This window comes from Benincasa hispida, chromosome 12, assembly GCF_009727055.1.
Source record: "Benincasa hispida cultivar B227 chromosome 12, ASM972705v1, whole genome shotgun sequence".
In the NCBI taxonomy this organism is placed as follows: domain Eukaryota; kingdom Viridiplantae; phylum Streptophyta; class Magnoliopsida; order Cucurbitales; family Cucurbitaceae; genus Benincasa; species Benincasa hispida.
This window is the reverse complement of record NC_052360.1, coordinates 28,306,156-28,325,777: the sequence shown is the minus strand read 5'-3', so window position 1 is coordinate 28,325,777 and position 19,622 is coordinate 28,306,156. Positions and strand designations below refer to the sequence as shown.

Sequence of the window (19,622 nt, the reverse complement as noted above, 5' to 3'; positions counted from 1 at the left end):
AAAACCAAACTTCCCATTCCTTTTTAAAGACCTTTCTTGCTATGAATTGAAGTTATCCAAACCATATGATTGCTTAACTTATTTGATTGATTGTGTGACTTGTCAAATTGAAATGTTCCAATCTAAAATGGAATGTAACATGCATCATGGAAAATACGAAAAATTTGTGTTTATCCCTAAATAATCATACGAGTCCATGTAATTTTAATGTTTTAGGGGCTGTTTGGGGCACTGAGATGATATAGGATGTGGAGAGTTATAATGTCTAGAGAGTTCTGATGTTTGAGGAATTTTGATCGAGTATGATCGAGCATGTTCAAACATTGAGATGATATAGAGATACAAAACATGTTTCGAAAATGGGTCCAAAAACAATTAAAATCTGTGAGTTAGGATAATGGGCCTCCAAACAGCCCCTTAATTTTATCTATGTATCTGTATCCTCATATGTGGAGTTACGAAGATTTGAACATTTGACTTTTTAGTCTAGGATATATGTCTAAATCAGTTGAACAAAGTTCAATAGACAACTTTATTAACTTTTAAATTCTATCTAACAAGCTTTCTATCAATATGGATATTGTTCAAACATATAAACTAAGGATCTTCTTTATTGATACTTGTCTTATGTGAACTCCTAGAAACATAAAAGACTTGCATTTATCATACTTCATGGTTTAAAATGGATAACATTGAAACTTCGAGTTTAAAATCATGAATGAACTTTTTTTAAAAATTTGAGACTAAGATGGTTGTAAATACACCTAATCGCGTTGAGTCGATACATATTATTATTGAGGAGTACTTTTAATTAGTTGTACTTAGAGATATCCACCTCCCCACATGGCGGCACCGCCCCGAACAGGATAGGAATTCCCCATTTAGGCGATAAAAGGGGGAGAGAGTGGAAAAAAATTCTTCAAAAACTAGATGGGGATGGGGATGGGAAACACATTCCTCATCCCCGCCCTGTTAGGTTTTTTTTTTCTTATATTCATTATAATAATTTAATGTTACATTATTTATTTTTATTATATAAATATTATATTTAACTTTCAAGATTTATTGTTTAATAGTTTAAATAATGAATATGTTTGAATTGGTGTAAAAAAAAAAGATATGTTTGAATTCTAATAAAATTTGATTATGTATATGGATAATTCGATAAATAATTATTTCTTTCAACTTGAAAATTTTGAGTAATTTCTCTTCAAATTCTAATTGTCCATGTGGAACTAATCATATAAAAGTTAACAATTTATTTAAAACTTTTCTATATTAGTGATTTATGTTAATTAATTTTTTTAAAAATAAATCAAACGAAAAAAATTCCATGCGGGGAACCCCGTCTCTGTAAATTTTCCGTGGAAAATCCAGTCCCGATCCCATGAAAAATTTGACGGAAATGAAAAATGAAATAAGAGGCGAGGAAACATCTCCAGCTTTGCTATTGTATATCTATTCTCTAGTTGTACTTATAGTTGGTTGTTCCATTGAATTATTAACTAATTAAGTTGGTTAAGTATGTTTTAGTTAAACTTTCTCTATTTAATCCTTGGCCTTAATAATGTATGAGATTTGAAAACTTACTTTTTTGTTTGTTAAGGTCCGTTTGGTAATCATTTGACTTTTTTTTTTGTTTTTGTTTTTTAAATTTAAGTCTGTTTCATCCATATTTCTTACAATGATTTATATATTTTTAAGTACAATGATTGAATTCTTAGCTAAATTCCAAAAACAAAAATAACTTTTTGAAAGCTATTTTTTTAATTCTCAAATTTTGATTTGGTTTTTTTATCATTGATAAAAAATAGAGTAAAAAATGAATAAATTTGGAAGTAAAAGTAGAATTTATAGGCTTAATTTTAAAAAACGAAATATTGATCTAAATTTTCCTAGTATTTCAAGAATATTATTTTAAGAAAGAGGGAATAGGTCATTATTAAACAAACTTTTCTTGTTTTCTCTCTCTTGGAAATTATAAACAGCAATAACAAAGGTAAAATGAAAAAGACCTTCAATTGTCATTACGTGTTTATATTTGTTTCTTACTCTCCCAATTATAATCTTTTTTATTTGATGATATAGGGAGGAGGAGATCAAACCTCTTATCTTTGATAATATAACTTTATGTCAATTGAATTATATTTACGATGGTATTCAAATTATAATCTTTAATCAAGTATAAATATAAAATAAATATCCAAGAGGATGATAATTGAGAGAATATTGGACTTTTTTTTATTTTTTATTTATTCATTTCTTTTATGAAATAGATTATTAAAAGATCAATATTTGAGTGCATCTTACTCTAATAACACAAAAATATTAAAAAATATCAAGAAAAAAAAAAATTTGTCATGTGAGAAATTTTGGTAAAGCAATTAGGTAAGATGCACAAAGATATGCATCTAAGTATTTTTCTTGATTAAAAAAACCTTTTTTTTAATACAATATAGGAGGATAGCGAGATTTGAACCACAAATCTCGTGACCATTTAACACGCTCGTATGACAGTTGAGCTATGCTCACTTTGATAAAAACACGATGAATTGTTGCACCTATCTTCATGCATTCTATTTATTTACTTAGTTAAAAAAATTATTTAACAAAGCAGAAAAAAAAATTGTAATGTAACATTCATTACTTAATAATTGAGTGAGTTGCACAAAGATAGATGAAGATTGGGATGAATATACAATTTCTAAAAAAAACTTTTTTTTTGCCTTTTAGCATTACAAAATGGGCCAAAAAGTTAAAAAACTTGCATGAATGTGGGTCCCAAAGGACCTTTCTCCCCTTACCTAATGTGTATGGGACAGCCATTGGTGAGCTGAAGAACCCTAGGCCAGGGCTTCCCAAGTTGTTTGATGTCATTCATTTTTCTTTTTGTTTAATCTTTGGAGGAGATGAAGCACTAAAGGTTGTTGGGTTGGTTTTTAATGGTCAAAAATAGAATGTGGGAAATGTTTGCTTCCTTGCCCTATTGCTTATTTTTATTATATTTCTTTTAGTTTTGCCAAAGTTGGCAACTATATCTTCCCTCATGGCTTAGATATATAGATGAAAAGATTGCAAATGTTTGGAGAGTTGTATGTATATCTAGATTTTTTGGAAATCTAATTTAATTGAATCTTGCTAAATTCTAAAGCTAGAGTTTGATTTTTATGACAAGTTGAGTCACATTTGTTTGAAAGAAATTAGAATGATTCTCTTCATTTTGTTGTTTACTTAATTCCATCCAATATTGATGAATGATAGATTTTCAATATGTGGTTGGGACATTTATTTATTTAGTTTTTTTAGAGAAATGTGTAGATAATGTCTTTCTCATTGTGAGTTGTGTTTTTGTTTTTAACGTTTCTCTTCTCTTTTATATGTTTTCTTTTAAATTTTATGTTAATTTAAATTTGATTCTCATTATTCACGTAATGAACTTGAATTGTTTTAAGTGGTATGTAGGTGTTATAGGTTATTTTGGATAAAAAAAATAAAACTGTAATAAAAAAGACAATTAAGACAAAATAGCATTCGAACTATCAGGAGAAGCACGGAAAATGAGAGGAGACTAGGCTAAGGACCATTCAAAGCTCTTTGGCCTTGACCCAAGTCAAGGCCAACTTGGGTCAAACCTTGCGTGACTAGAGCTAGTTGACTCTTTTGATTCAGAAAACCCTAAAGCAAGTTCAAAGCGGATTCACAAATCAAATCTTAATAGGATATGGAGACCAAAGTCTATAAATAGAGTCTAAAAGCCTAAGGCAAGACAAGTAAGTTCTCTCTACTAACAATTTCATCAAGTTTTAAGCTTTGAACTTCTTTCAACTTAAGTATCAGAGTATATGTGGTGATTGCCACACCAATGTGAAGATAATTCATTTTGTATTGTAGGCTAGTTTTCTTCCCCAAATAAATAAGTTTACCATTGCTACCCATTGAAGGTCAAAAGCTAAACCTCGGCAAAATTTTAGCATCAACAATAAGTATTATACAATCTCTTTAATGTTTACCCTAAAATTCTTTCTTTCTTAAAGTAAATTTTGTTTAGAGGGTTTTGTAACTTGTTTTCTATATTGATTTGTTTCGAGCATGTATGTTTCACTTGTAGGGGGACCACATGTTTCTCGAAGTCAATGTTTTAGGGTTTCAAAGTTGTCTGATTTTTTAAGTACTTTTGGTCTTCAAAGGGTATTTAGGGTGTTTTAGGGTTTCAAAGTTTAGGGGTGTGATGATTTTTTGAATTCTTGAATTTTCCTCTAGAGCTTCTAGCTACTAAATCCCTAAAATGAAGGAGGACTCATCTATCTATAAAGCTCTCGTGGGCTGTGTTGCTCATGCCTAACCCATTGAAGCCATCACGCTTGAATTTTATTGTTCTTGGGTTTAATTTTTCGACTTGGACTTCGAGCCAATTTGTCATGAGATGATCTTTCTTTTGGACTCATTTAAATTTAGATTAAAATTTCATATCACTCAATTTAGCCAAGTGGTGTTCAAATAACCATGATATAAAGACTTGTGACATTACAAATTCTGCTTATTTTTGTTTTCAATTTTAATTTGAAATACTTGTCAATTTGTAACCAATCCCAAATTTTATAATTGATAAACGTATCATTGATTTGAGAAAATACTTGATAATTTGTGATTGACCAAAATTTTCTCATTTAACACTCATTATAAATATTGAATCCACTTTTTCGACATTTGTTTCCATTTTGTAATGCTTCGTTGGTATTCTGTGATATAATGAAAATGTTGATTTGTCCATCAAATAAATTTACACCAAATCATAGGACTTTGTAGTTTAATAAGAAGATTGTAGGATAGATTGCAAAACCACCACTGAAGTATGGTAGTAGTTGTAATTACACCTTTAACTTTTTAATTATAAAACTGAAGCCCAAACTTGTAGTAGTTATAGAAATTAGACTCTCAAATGATAAAAATTGAACACTCAAACTTGTACCATTGTTACAATTTCAACAATTATATAAGTTTGAGGATCTAATTTTAACACTGGTATAAATTTAAGAGTTCATTTTTTACCATTGAAAGTTTGAGGGTATAATTGTAATTACCATCATACTTTAGGGCAATTTTTACAATTTGCCCAAGGTGTTATGTTCTTTTCCAATACCATTGAAGGGGTGTTTGACGCGCAAGTTTGAAATGCTAAGCTCGACAATGTTAAGCTTGGAGGTTAGACTAGGAGGTTTAGGTAGTCTGTGTTTAGAAAATTGTGTTTGGAGTGCATGTTTTGAAAGACTGGGTTTAAGAAAACTGTATCTGGAGTGCATGCTTAGAAAACCTAGTGAAGAAAGGTAGATTTATAAATCTTGAGTTTGTGAAATATTTTCTTATATTTAATTAGTGGTTAGATTTTAGATTGGTTTAAATTTTTTTATCTTAATTATTTTAATATAGTTAAGTTAAAATAATTTAAAAGATTTAGAAGAATATTTTAAAAAAAAAAAATGAAATAGAGATTTGACTAAAATTATGATTTTATTTATTTTATTGTTTTAATAGTTTGATATTTTTTATTTTACTAGATTTTGAAATAAAATTTCATATAGACTTTTGTCACTTTAACTAATTTAAATTAAGGTTTTCTACATATATAATCTAAATAAATATACTTAATTACACAATTGCAGTCTAATGGGCTATTATTTTATGCAAAAACCTAGTTCAATGTACTTTTTAACCCTCGTTACTATTCGATTTATAAAAAATGTGTCTATATATCTAAATAATAATAATAATAATAATAATAAAAGCATATAGGGGATGTTTTTTTGTAGTGATCGTTTTACAACGAGGAGAAATAGAAGAAAATAAATGAAATCTCCTTAAATAAAGAAACATATAAACAAAGGAGGGAAGAGAAAAAATTTAAACAATAATAAAAAAAAAACTCCAAATGAAAAAAAAAAATAGAATAAAGAGAAAGTATATTTAAAAAATATTTTTTGTAATCAAATTAAGAGCCCGTTTGGAATGACTTAGAAAAAATTGTTTTCATAAATTTATTTTTATTTAAATATTTTGATAAAAAAATCCTTAAAATAAAAACGCCCATGTGTTTGACAACTCTTTATTAGAAGTATTTTTATGTACAAATTTATTTGATTTATTATATACTAAAAGTGTTTTTAATAAAGTTTATCAAAGTTGGCCGAAGTTTGCCCAGAATTAGTGATCGGAAGTAGTGTTTAGAAGTTGGCAGATAAACTTCCTAAATTAAATTAGGAAAAAAAAATTTAACCCATAAATTTGAATAGTGTTTACTATTTAAACTCATGAGAAAGACGGTAGAAAGTCTTTGCTTCTTAAACCTTTGTCTCAAATAAAGGTTGGGCTTAAAGATCCCTACTATTCAAAATTCGAGGCAGGGATAAGGTATTGCTGTTACCAAACACGCCCGTAAATTCACACCAAAAATAGTTCGTGATCTTCTTGGCGTCTTTCTTTTGCGGGTTGACAGTTAAACCTTTGAAGTTCCCGCCAAATATCCAAAGGATTCTTCGCAATTTTGAAATGGATAAAATCTTCCGGTTAATGAATATCAATACTTCAACTCATGAATTACTCAATTCCAGTCTGAGAAATCCTAAATTTCTCACTCCGCTTCTACTCTTTCATGATTTCAACAAAAATCTGCCCTCAGATTCTGAGTTGGAACTCGATTCTGACAAGCTCGGTTATCGGTCTTCTATACCCAGTTCTCGAAGAAGCTGGATTTCTGAGGAACAGGTTGATCGTAGAGAAATTTCAAAAGCAAGGGAGTCGAAGGTTCAGATAGACCCATGGCCGGAGTGGGTTGACTTCATGGAATGTTTGTCAAAGAAAGGGTACTTTGAAGGAGACAGAGTCCCATTTATGAATACCGAATTGGGTGCAAAAGATTTCAATCATATTCGAACTGCGTGTCTTGATTTTGCAAGGGATCGGTTTAACCTTACACGGTAATATTGGATTTTGAATAATGCACTCTAGCTGTTTGATAAATTGCCTGAGAGACCAACGCTATTATGAAAATCATGTTTTTTGAACCAAATTTTTTTGTTGTATCTCTCGTCTTTTTGGGGTCCAAATATGTCTACGAGCTCCTTGGTTAGAAAAACGTTTCATGTTCTGAATAAAAAAGATCGATCAATTTTGTATTTCAACTGCAAGTGCACTCTTGATCGGGTCGATAATCGATAAATCTTGCCAAATAGTTTTCAATTTTGTATAATATGCTTTGACAGAGAGTATACCTTGAGTCATGGTTACTAATTCCTTTCGTAATTGATAAATGTGTGGTCCGTTGCTCTGTTTGAATCGACTTTGAAGGCACTTCTGGTGTATATTATACTTGCAACAATTACCTTTGAAACTGAGTTGAGAATCCAGGAAGTTATAATATCATTATTACATTTATAGACAGCCGAAAGATTCTTATCTTAAGGCTTCGGCTTTGTGATAGATCCATTGATGAATCCTTCCTTATTCTTTCTCGAAAGTGCAATCATCATTGCTTTGTCCAGGATTTGTAATTGCTCACACCTAGGACATTGGTTGCTCCATAGGAATGATGGAGGTGAAGGGGATTCAGATGAGAATCGTTACTGAGAGATTCTTTATCCGCCATGTTGATCGGAAAATAAATTGTAAGAAGACGAAAAAGAAAAGGAGAAGACGCACTGAGATTCTTTATTGCTCTGATACCATATTGCAAGTATTTGAGAGGAAGAAAATGTAAATAATATATTGTAATAGTTTTGAAGAATGTAGTTAAACAAAGAGGTCAATTGTTGAATTTGGGTGATCCAAACCGTCTTACCCCCATTCGCGAAGCCTTCATTGCCTAGTTAGAGAACTAGAGCCAGATCGTCTATGTTACTGTGATTTTCTTTACTGTTCTGTCATCTTATTGCGTTTTTATTTTCATAACAAATGCTATATCCTTAATCTCTTGTCTTGCTAGGCTGTTTGCGCAATATCAGTACTTTCTGAGGTATAGTTTACCATTCTTCTTAAAAAAATTAAGTTCTTTCTTGGTATCGTCTTTCCTGATTTGTAAAAACAACCTAATAACTTGGGTTTTAGCACCAAGAAGGATAAGTTTCTATTTAACTTTCATCTTTAGTTGTAGTTTCCTTTTGTCACGTGTCTGAGAAACTGCAGTATCTTTTCTTCCAGGTGCTTGTCCAGGAAAGAGTTACAGGTGATTGCAGGATGTGGATGCCCAAGCACAGATAGGAAAGTTGTGAACTCAGGGAAGCGTCTCAGAGCACATCTGGGCATTGATGAGGGAAATGTATGTATTGAATTTCCTACTGTTTATGCCACATGCAATTGAAAATCTTATTCGGTTAAATTATAAATTTAGTCTAAACACGTCTTTTTAATCCTTAAACTTTAATTTCAATTACTGCCTTTAACGAGTATTACTTCTACTTAGTCTTTGTCTACGAATCTATCAAGCATTATAAAATCACAACTTAGCCAAAATTAGTGTAATGGACATGCCACCTAAACATTTGGGATTAGAGACTAAATCGATAAGCAAGGGATGAAATTTTTAATTTCCCCCCTTATATTTGAATATAGATAAACTAGTCTGTTGTATTTATGAACTCCAATTCATCTACAAGCAAAACAGTTCTTATGATTTCTGGAACTTTGTATCATCTTTAATATGAATAGGCTTCTTAGTAGGTCTGCAGTTCTTGCAAACTGCAGGGAGAATGTGAGAGGGCATATGCAAAGGCATGCGGAGATGAAGGAAGCCAGACCGTGGATGTCATGCGTGTTTTGTTATTTTATGGGCTCGATCACATCTCTGCTATGGTGGAGAACAGACCATGTATGAACAAGAAAGTCAATGACTCTGTTAGAAAGCTGTTGAAGGATATTGTTGAATATAGTGCAGGAGAACGTGAATCTGTTCTTCTAAAGTCTAACGAGACTACTTCAGCAGGAAATCATGAGACAAGTGCTTCAGCGACACGAGGCGACTGGCATTGTCCAAAGTATACATAACTAACTACTTGCCATAAATTACATTTAAACTTCATATTTCTCAAATTTGCATAATGGATTTTCTTTTCATTCTTCATTTGGTAGATGCAACTTTTTCAACTTTTCTAGAAACATCAAGTGCTTGCGCTGTGGTAGTATATCCCTCGAGAGACTTCGGAAACTAAACGAGGATCAAGTCGATCTTCCGTTGAAGAAGGGTGACTGGATTTGCGACAAGTAATGACTCCACACATGTCCTAAACATTTTGAAGTGTTGCTTTTTGTGATTCTTTTTCTTATTGAGACAGCATTTCTGCAGGTGTAATTTCTTGAACTTTGCTAAGAATTCAACATGTTTGCAATGCAAAGAAAAGCCTTTGAATCGACAGCTGAATCAAGGGGAGTGGGAATGCGAATCGTGAGTCCTTTCTTCACTTTCTTGATCTATCTATGGTATTATCCTTGAATGTTTGATCAAACTTAAGTTACATACCTTTTACAGGTGCAACTACATCAATTTTAGAAAGAATACATTATGCTTGAGATGTGATCACCGACGCCCGAAAGCACTAAATTCTCGAAACGTTTCTGCTGGACCTGCAGCTGAGAATAGAAACTACAGTTTCAGCAAGCCTAAATTCTCTTCTGGTAAAGTTGGTAATAATGCAAGCAGAAAAAATGATGGTAGTTTGTGGAGGTTTGGTGAAAATGAGGGTGAAGATGATTCTGGATTTATGGATTTTCCTATTGCTCGTTCTTCTGGAAGTGCAGAAAGACAAGAAAGAAGGAAAGTGGAGATGTTAGAGAAGAGAAAAAGCAGAGAAAATGCAATAGATAAAGAAGAAGATCTAATCTTGAGATCTGACAATATCGAAAGAAGATTTGAGTTTGTTGAATCTAGTGATGATGAAGACATGATCGAATGGTTTGGACACAAGCCAGAATCAAGAAGATAGGTTGGATACTAATGGACCAGAAGTTCATCCAAACCAAGTATCTTTTACTGAATAGAAAAAACTTCAAATTCCTTTTAGCCAGTTTAGTTTTATTTATGAACATTATGTCTTTTATTATTGAAAAATTGCATAATTTACCTATTCTAGAGACCCAAAATAAAAAAATGCTTCACTTTTTTAGAAACAATGTTAATCTACTGAGGTCATATATGAGTAAAGTTACGGCCGACCCTTTCTTCAGATTTGTTTCTTTCTTTTTTTTTTTTTCTTTTTTTTTTTTTTTTTCTTCTCTCTTTCCTTCTTCTTCTCTGGTGTGACCACAACTTATCCAGCATAATCAACTTTGACAAAAACCAGTCATCAGCTCCGATGAAAACCATGCACTAGCTCTAGCGAGTCCATAGGAGCAGTTTCGATCGTGAGAGAGGAGAGTAGCTCCAACCAACTTTATTGAAACTAGACTGAGAGTGCGAGAAAGAACGAAAGTGTGAAAGCGAGTGTGAGATGGGCTTTTCTACATGTGTTAGTTCGTTTTGGGAATTTACCCAAATTTGACATCAGCAAAGGTAAAAAGAACCTCATTTTTAAAAAGCATGACAATTTTTATTTTTCTTTCAAAATTTGGGTCATTCGTACAAAATTCACTTTATTATTTATGATCATCGGACATATCTGTCTTTCTGATGTGATCCTTATTTGTTTTTAATCACAGTTTTTAAATGCAGCTTACACATTATTTTTATTTTTCTTTTAAACAAAAGAATGATTTAATTAGGTAATCAACTGGGGACAATTTTATTTTATTGAATAGTTTTTAATTTTAATTGATCATTCAACTAGGAACCCTGCCCGTAAAAAATAAAATAAAATGAGGAACACAACCTTGATACTGGTGATATTTTATCCATTTTTCCTCTTGTTTTAACTTTTAGGGAGCATTTGAGATATAGTGTTAATTATTATAATTTCAGGCTATTATAATCGGATTATAGTAGTTTGTGTTTAGAATATAAATTATTTTAGTTTTGATTATAATAGTATGTATTTGAGATGCAAATTATAACAAATAATTAAAAAAAACGATAAATGTAAAATAGTAAAAACCGTAGAAAATAGTAAATACTATAGCAAATGCTGAAGGTAGCTAATTCGAGAATACAAAATAGTATTTACTATAGTAAGAGGTAGTTATTATAGTTTTAAACATACCTTTGATTTATTCTCTAGAGTACATTTTTTATTCAAGTAGTTCATCTTTTAATTATAAAAAGATTTAAATACCATTTTAGTACATGTACTTTAAAGCTTATTCAATTTTAGTCCTCATGTTTTTAATTATATAATTTTTGCCATGATACTTTCAATAAATCCAAAATTTAGTCCCTCAAAATTATTTTTGACCAAAATTGGTTAAATAGTAATAATAATTTTCGTACAAAGAAATACAAAATGTAAATAAATTTTCAAATTTTATAGTTAAAATACCAATAGATAATAAAAAAGTTTAGAAAAAATAAACTAAATCAATAGTAAGGACCAAATATAATATTTATAGACAAACTAAAATTTGAAAATTATAAGTACATGAGTTAAAATTGAGAACTTCAAAGTTTAGGTACCAAAATGATATTGTATTAATCCTATAAAAAAAATATTTAAAATGTGGTATGATATTTTAACCTTCCTACTTATTTCATTTTAGTCTATTAACCTAACCTTCATATGCTTTTCTAAATTATCTTTTAATTTTTTTGATCATGAACCCCCAAAAAAAGATTCAAATACTACTGTAGGATTTAAACTTTTAGGGAGCGTTTAAAGCATGAACTTATTATTATAGTCCTATTAAACTTTAAGTCATGGACTTGGATTTAAAATGATGACAGTAGCTAATTATGGATTTGAAATAGTATTTATTATAGTAAAAGGTGTTATTATACTATAGTCTTTACTTCAAATGCTCTCTTAACTTGTTGGATGGGGACAAATGCTTTAATTAACTGAGTTATACTCATGTTACACATATGGACAAATTTGATTACAATACTTATTCCTTTGTGAAAAGAAAACCAATTAAATTAATGGTCAAAAAGAACATTTAAATTAAATTAATCTGAAAACTTAAAACAACAACTAAAATGATTATTACGGACAATTTAAAATGATTCTTTTATCAAAAGGCTTAAAAAATTAAAGTCAAAATCGAATTTAATTAAAGACTTTACAGAAGTAAGAATGAGAAGTTATGATGAAATCCGTGCCACCTCCTCAGCTACAGAGAATTAAATAAAATGAACGGATGTGATTTGCAGGTGCAAAGAGACTATCATAAACCGCGAAGCACATGATCGATTACTCAACTTTTTTCGCCTCTTTCTCCAACCTTTTGCTATGAACAGCAGTTGACTGTTTAATCCTTACTTTCTCTCTCATCTATCTTTCATGCCACGCTCTCTCTCTCTACACTTGGGTCTTTAACTTTCGGAACCCTAACTCAGAAACCCGAGCTTCAAAAATGGGCGACGAGGCCACGAAGGTTGTTGGTAAGTCTTTCAAACCCTAGTAATTCCAATTCTACTATCCGACATTTCCAGTCTTGTTAGGTTTTTTGTTCTTTTGTTTTAATGTTAATTCTGCTTCTGACTGTGATTTCTTCTTCTTCGGGATGTTGGAGTTTGTTCTGTTTGGTAATCAACTTCTATTTTGATTTCTTTTCCTCCTACAAGGGAGTGTGATCTGTTTTGAATACTTGGAAATGGAAGTGGAGACTGTTAATTAATTCGGATTTTGTGTTATTTAGCTGGGTTGCAAATGTTGTGCTCAGGAGATGTTTGGGTATATATTTTTTTGTGTTGGTTTACTCCGGACTGAAGATAGTGTGGTGATTTGCGTTCTCTTCAGGTTGGGTTGTACTAACTGTTGGCTTAATCCTTGACGATTAACTTTTGGCTTTATATTATGTTATCTGGGTTACAATAGATGGACAGACAGTTTGAAGGAGAATCTGAATGTTTAATTTCCTTTACCTTGGTTTCTCACTAATATATNAATAAAATGTTATTTCTTCGACAATCTGTAATTTGTTGAAACTTTGCCAATTAACCTACGAAAGATTGCCATGTTTGGAGGACAGTAAATGAGGGTGTATGTGAGGGCTGCTGTTTGAATAGCAGACTTGTGGGAATGTTGATTAATTGCGACAGTAAACATCTGCTTATGGATTTAATCATACAAGTTTACTTCTTCGAGTGTTGGTATTCAACTTCATAGTTACAATGTCTGAAATTCCTTGGGTCATGCATTTGCTGGAGTTCTGCGCTGATGCTCCAGCAATTTTTTCAATCTCGTTTTGTTCTGGATTCCTTACTTGTTAGATAGGATGTAGTTTCTGAAGTAGTCTTATAAGAAGTTGTGAAGGAGGGTACATGCTGTTATATAAATAAGTTAGATTGATTTACTTGAGTGGCTTGGTTTGATCTGACAGGGAACAAACCAAAAAAATATAACAGGGAACAACCAAATCATCAGGCTGTTAATATGTTGTACTTGTCGTTATAATTAATAGATTGATGACAGGCAAAGACCTTCTTATTGACTATATTCATAAAATGAAAAGGTTTTTATTTGTTACCCTGATGATGGTGGCATGTGAAGCATATAGAAATGCCTGCTTGTTCTGCCTGAGAACTAAGGGTTTAAACTTCTTTATGACTTATGAACTCTTTATCCTCTTCGTTTTCAGAAGTTTATCCTCTTTCTTTCCAGAGTTGGTTTGCCTTATTCAAAATGATGTTTTCTTATGTTCCAAGACTCAGAAAACCATGATTTATTCGTTAGTTATTGACTTATTGCTACTATCATCTTAATGAAAAATTTTCACTTTGTTCAAAAAATTTATGCTTGTTGCACTATGAGCTCTAATTTTAACAATATTTTCTTTTTGGCAGTTCCTCGAAATTTCAGATTACTAGAAGAACTTGAAAGAGGTGAAAAAGGAATCGGGGATGGAACTGTGAGTTATGGAATGGATGATGCTGATGATATCTATATGGCGTCTTGGACAGGAACTATTATTGGGCCACCTAACGTAAGTTCATTTTTCATCTCTTTTACTCCTTTTGTTATGGTGTCTCTGATGGCATTTGGATCCGCCTTTATATACATTGATTTGTATAATTACAAATAATGAGGGAAATATGAATATCTTCACAACATCAAGTTCAAGTGTATCATTTCACAGAAATGTTAACAAAATTTTTGAAAAATAAAAAATGCTGGTTGGTTTGTCAAAATTTTTTTCTTCTGTAATTCCCATTTGTAACTTTTTTTTTTCCTGTTTTCTGTTGTTCATTTGTTTCCTTTTGGTTCCAGCCTCCTTTTTTTGTGTGGCCCTTTTTGTTTTGCCCTCTATATTTTTTATTTGCTCTGAAAAGAAGTCGTTCCCTTCAGTAAGAAAATGTCAATGACAGACTACTGGGCACATCATTTGAGCATAAGAAAACAGTGAGATAGTCTAGCTTATGTGATCAGACTACTGATGGACCGCAAATTAAGAAAAACTTCATGCCATGTTTAACATCTTTAAATTTGAATATGACTATTACTTCACCACATGAAGGTTTTAGCATGTAGTTGGCTTACATTCCTGGATTTTCATACTAAAGGGGTGAAATTTTGGAGTTGAGTATACATGATTCTGCCTGACTTGATTTATGTCCATGGCATTTTTTAAATGATCTGAATTGAGTTTCTCCAGAGTACGTTATTCTCTGATCTTTGTGTTTCCTCTGTTCTTATAGTGGTACATTCTATCTTCAGTCTCTACCTCCTAAAACCTCCCAAAAAGTGCTCAGATTTGATTAGTAATGTAGTTACATTACTAATTTCCTGATTGTCTTTACCTAAAAATTCACAATTAAAGAAAACTGGTATACTGATTACTGTTCCCATGTTCTTCAGCCTCGCAATGTAGTGGATTGATGTATTCTTCTTTATGCTTGTTGGGAGGGGATGAAAGAAATTGTAAATTGAATTGTTGCTTTCTTGTATTGCAGACTGTTCATGAAGGACGCATCTATCAACTCAAGTTATTCTGTGGACAGGATTATCCTGATAATCCTCCAAATGTTAGATTTCAAACTCGGATTAATATGACCTGTGTCAATCCAGAAACTGGGGTGGTATGTGATGATTTTGTGAAGCACTTTTACCATAATGTGACTGAAAATAAATTAACAGGTCATCTGTATGACTAGGTGGAACCAAGCCTTTTCCCCATGCTTGCTAATTGGCAAAGGGAGCATACAATGGAGGACATATTAATGCAATTGAAGAAAGAAATGACTTCTCCCCAGAACAGGAGACTAACTCAGCCTTCTGAAGGTGAGTTTATTCACCTCTGATCATGGAGATCACATCCCTCGCTCATTAGAATATAAAGCATATTGAATATATTTGCATGTTTCTTTTATGATGAACTATCTCTCATTAAAAAAAAGAAATGTATTCGAGGAAAAATGAGATATATTACGTCCAGTCAAGAAGATTACAACCAATAACGCTGCCCACTCAAGGAGGTTCCAAGATGACTCTCCAGTTGTCTAAAACAAAAAAGATCTGTATGTAAAACTGTTTGGTATATCCCAAAACATCTAGGTTCCTGCATTTTGTCCTCAAAACTGTGTGATTATTTTTTGCTCACGTCTCCTGCAAGATCACTTTCATGGCATTTGCCTTTAAACCATCAGTTTGACCTTTGAAATTATGGCTCCAAACGAGTTGGAAAACAGCTTGTTTGCCATCCTTAGGAAACACTACTGCAATTCTGAGCTAGCCAGCAATCTAAAGGAGCAAGATGAATTGGAAGTGCAATAGAAGAAATTGTGGTCTTGGTCTTCCGAACATCTAAGCACAATGCATCAGTTAACAGATACAGCAAAGCTCGGAACTCCATCCTAATTCTGTCTCTAGTGTAAATATGCCTGGGCACCTAAGTGCAAAGGAAGAACTCGACTTTCTTAGGAGTTTTGGCATTCAGTTTGCAATTGAGAGGGTCAGGTTCATATATATATTGCCAGGATCAAATGTGAAAGCTGATTGAAACGACTTACAAGTGAATTGGCTTGACATATCCAAGGTTCAACTCCACATTTCCTGGTGTTGGTTGGGTTAAGTTATAAAGAGTAGGCCATTCCTGGGTCTGTGCTTCATAGAGGAAGGAGTTCTTTTGAAATCGAACTTCAGGTAAACTTCATCACAAACCAGTGTTGGCACATAAATTGTTCTTTGAACTCTGTCAAACCTTGGAGTCCCAGGAAAATAATAGGAAATAGTTTTTTTTTTTTTTTTTTTTTTTTTTTTTTTCCAGCACGAGGTTCCCAAAACTTAATTCTATATTGCATCAAAAGAAACAGAAAACAACTTAATTCTATCTTCTCTGGCCATTTTAAATACACGCCCGTTTCCTAATGCATTTGGAAATATACATCCAAGAACTTGGGGCTAGGAACATATGGTTTCCAGCCTCCTGATCAAGCCCCTGTATACTAATAAAAATCTATCCCACAAGGGTTGTGTCTTTGAATCAAACCGTCATCTCCATCTTGATAACAAAGCAGCATTTCTGTGCTTCAGGCCACCTTTCACAAAACTAACTTTAAAAAAGAATGGAGACCTTCCACCCAACCTGGTGATAACCTTTTTCACTACCGTCTCCTTGTCGCAAGATTTCTGCTTTTTTCTTTTTCCCCAACCTGAAAACAAGTTGCCAAGACATTGAATCTAGATAGCAGGTACAGGGTATGCATGGAGCCTTGGAAGACCGAGATTTCGGCATCATCAAGATGCTGTCTTTAGAAGTATATCATTTGTTTCATCAGGCTTTCCTTCTCTAAAAGCTCATTGATCCCTCTAGGCTCCACGTGGCACACCCAAGTAAAGACAAAGGACTCTTAATTATCGAAGAGGAACAAGTGCACGTGAGAGGGATGTTCAAAGTTGAAATTTTTTATGCCTGATAATCCCATTTATTTAATTTCCTTCCTATTAAATTTGTGAAATAGAGATTGTTTGCCCTTGGGAGCTCTGGCGATATAGGTTGGAGCTATGAGTGACAGTTTAGTCCAACATCCAGATTTTCTAGGGGCCTAGGTGAAATTTTATTAAGAAAATGCTTCTATTTTCTCCTGCTTGAGCTGGCATGGGACAACGGGAGGCCTTTTTTTTCTTTTTTAACCCTTTGGGGTGGTGGGATAGGGCCTGATACCATACGCATTATAACAACATTGAGAATCAAACTGAACCAATTGGTTCGTTGCTGCAATACAATGTAAAACTGAATGCCTATATTGAAATTGAAAATTGAACAACCTGACTGTACAAACCGAAGAAAAGACTGGATAAAAAAAAGGATTAAGGTAATGGATTGAAAAAACCAAATGCCTCATGAAACCGTTGCACCCCTACTAGTATCTAACACATTGATTGCGCTAACGAGCATTTGAAATGTATCTAACAAGGGTTAGGAGTGTCCAAGTGTCTGACATGGATAGAGTACACCAAAACCAACCAAGCTTAGTGTCTAAACTTAACAAATGACTCTTTAAATTAGAGGATATTTATGGGGCTTTTAGTGGTGCGGCGTATCAGGGGTGACACTTCAGTGTCATCTATCAGGTGGGTTCATGAGATGTTTTGGAAGGATAAAGAATTTTTACAATCTCATCAACCATCCGTCCTTGACGGAGCTCCTTTCTGTTAATGGTGAGATCATGTGATCGAAGCTGAGAGAAACAGTCCCAATGGGCTGTTAGACTTCGTCACTGTGAGTGATTGGCTAGTTAGATGATATAATATTATTATTATACCAGGTGGTATCACGTTAATAAAAGGTTAGGAGGTTATGAGTTCAATCCATGGTGACCACCTGTTTAGGATTTAATATCCTACAAGTTTCCTTGATAGCTAAATGTTGTAAGGTTCAGGCAGGTTGTCTCGTGAGATTAGTCAAGGTGCGTGTAAACCGGCTCGGACACTCACGGATTTATTTAAAAAAAAATTAGAGCAGGTGGTCCAGGAGGTTCCATGTTCAAATCTTAATGTTATTTCCTCCCCAACTAATATTGATTTTCACTTGGGGTCTTCTACATATTTCTAGCCCACAGGTGAGGGGGAGTGTTAGATGATATAATATTGAATTTACCTTCACCAATTAACTTAAGTTTTTTGGTCAATCGGTGATTTAAGACTTAGGCTAGTTAGTTAAACATCTCTTTTGGGCCATATCCTTGAGTAAATAGAAGAAGGAATTGTACTCTTCAGCCATACTTATCGAGCAGATCAAAGGAGAAATTGCTCTATTGAGCCATGCCCCTTGTATGTTCCTCCAGCCTTTCCTTTTTATTCTTTCCAATTTTGATCCATCATCTCTGCAATTGGAAATTAGGGGAAAAAGAAAATCCCTCTCCTGTGCTGAAGGCCCAAGCAAGTTAGCCAGAAAGCTAGTCGGTTAGAGATCATTCACAAATTCTTGAAGAAATATTGCCCCTCCTCACTCGCTGATAAATGGTTTCCCTTTCCGGGCAGCTAGATGCTTGTGCTAACTGCTAATGAAGTTTGCTCGTGATTTGCAATTTTTTTTTTAAAAGCACTCGAGTTTCAGTTGCTTGTCCTTTGATTTCTTTACTTCATAATCTTTCCCATCGGTTTCCACTCATGGATTGCCAGAACATACTTCTTCTGCAGGTAATGAAGATGGAAGAATTGACCAAAAGGGGCTAGTGTTGAAATGTTGCATTCTTTAAAGGTAAAAGACCAAATATGATAATGTAAATAAACAAAGACATTTGATGTTACTATTTAAGCAACATGCTTATGTCTACACGCATATGAATGAAGTTGAGTTGAGTTGTGTTCCATTAAGTGACATGTTTGTCATAATGTCAATTTTCTTCTTTGCTATTTGCCTAGCCTTCCCTTTTGAACAGCTCATTGATGAGATGGGTTCCTTTCAGCTGTTCTAAAAGATCAGCAAAAGAGATAAAAGTGAAAAAGACAAACGCAAGTTATGTTAAATAGAAGTCAATCAAAATCTTTGTAGATTCTGTTCCCCACTAACCCTTCCTCTATTGACAGTTGTGAACAAAAATGAGAACTTTCTGGCGTTTTTCTATCAGTACCATTATTATCTTTGGATTGTAATTTGTAGATTGTTGTATGTATGTAGAATTCAACTGACATCTTTACTTATATATTTCGCTTTGGCCTTTAAATTTTTAAGTGATTTGTTTTAATTATTCCATTTTTAAATTTTGTTTTAAGTTTAAAAATTGTGTGTTAAAATCTATTTTAGTCGTTGTGGGGTTTTTTTTTCTCCTTTTTTTTAACATTTAACAATAATCCCAGGTCCATTTGGAAAATTGATATCTACCTTATTATATGTGGTGGTTTTAATTGTTGATTTGGATATCGGTTTTTGGGTGGTGAACTAACAAGATTAAAATGGGGTTATGTCATACTCTTATTAAAAAAAATAGAGTAATTGTTTTAAATAGTAAAATTGTTATAAATATTTTTAAATATAGTAAAATGTGATTGTTTGTCACTAATGGACAATGACATTTTGTTATATTTGTAAATAAATTTGTTCATTTTTAT

At 32.7% G+C, this 19,622-nt stretch overlaps 1 protein-coding gene across 1 annotated transcript; it reads left to right on the top strand.

Moving 5' to 3' along the window:
* The first annotated feature begins 6,441 nt into the window (after positions 1 to 6,441).
* On the top strand, positions 6,442 to 19,234 carry LOC120067474. Its single transcript, XM_039019031.1, has 11 exons — positions 6,442 to 6,971; positions 8,191 to 8,308; positions 8,710 to 9,023; positions 9,118 to 9,249; positions 9,332 to 9,430; positions 9,515 to 9,962; positions 12,364 to 12,511; positions 13,916 to 14,055; positions 15,023 to 15,148; positions 15,224 to 15,350; positions 18,711 to 19,234. Exons 1-11 carry the CDS (start codon positions 6,544 to 6,546, stop codon positions 18,767 to 18,769), a joined length of 2,139 nt encoding a protein of 712 aa, XP_038874959.1. The 5' UTR covers positions 6,442 to 6,543; the 3' UTR covers positions 18,770 to 19,234.
* Positions 19,235 to 19,622: the final 388 nt, after the last annotated feature.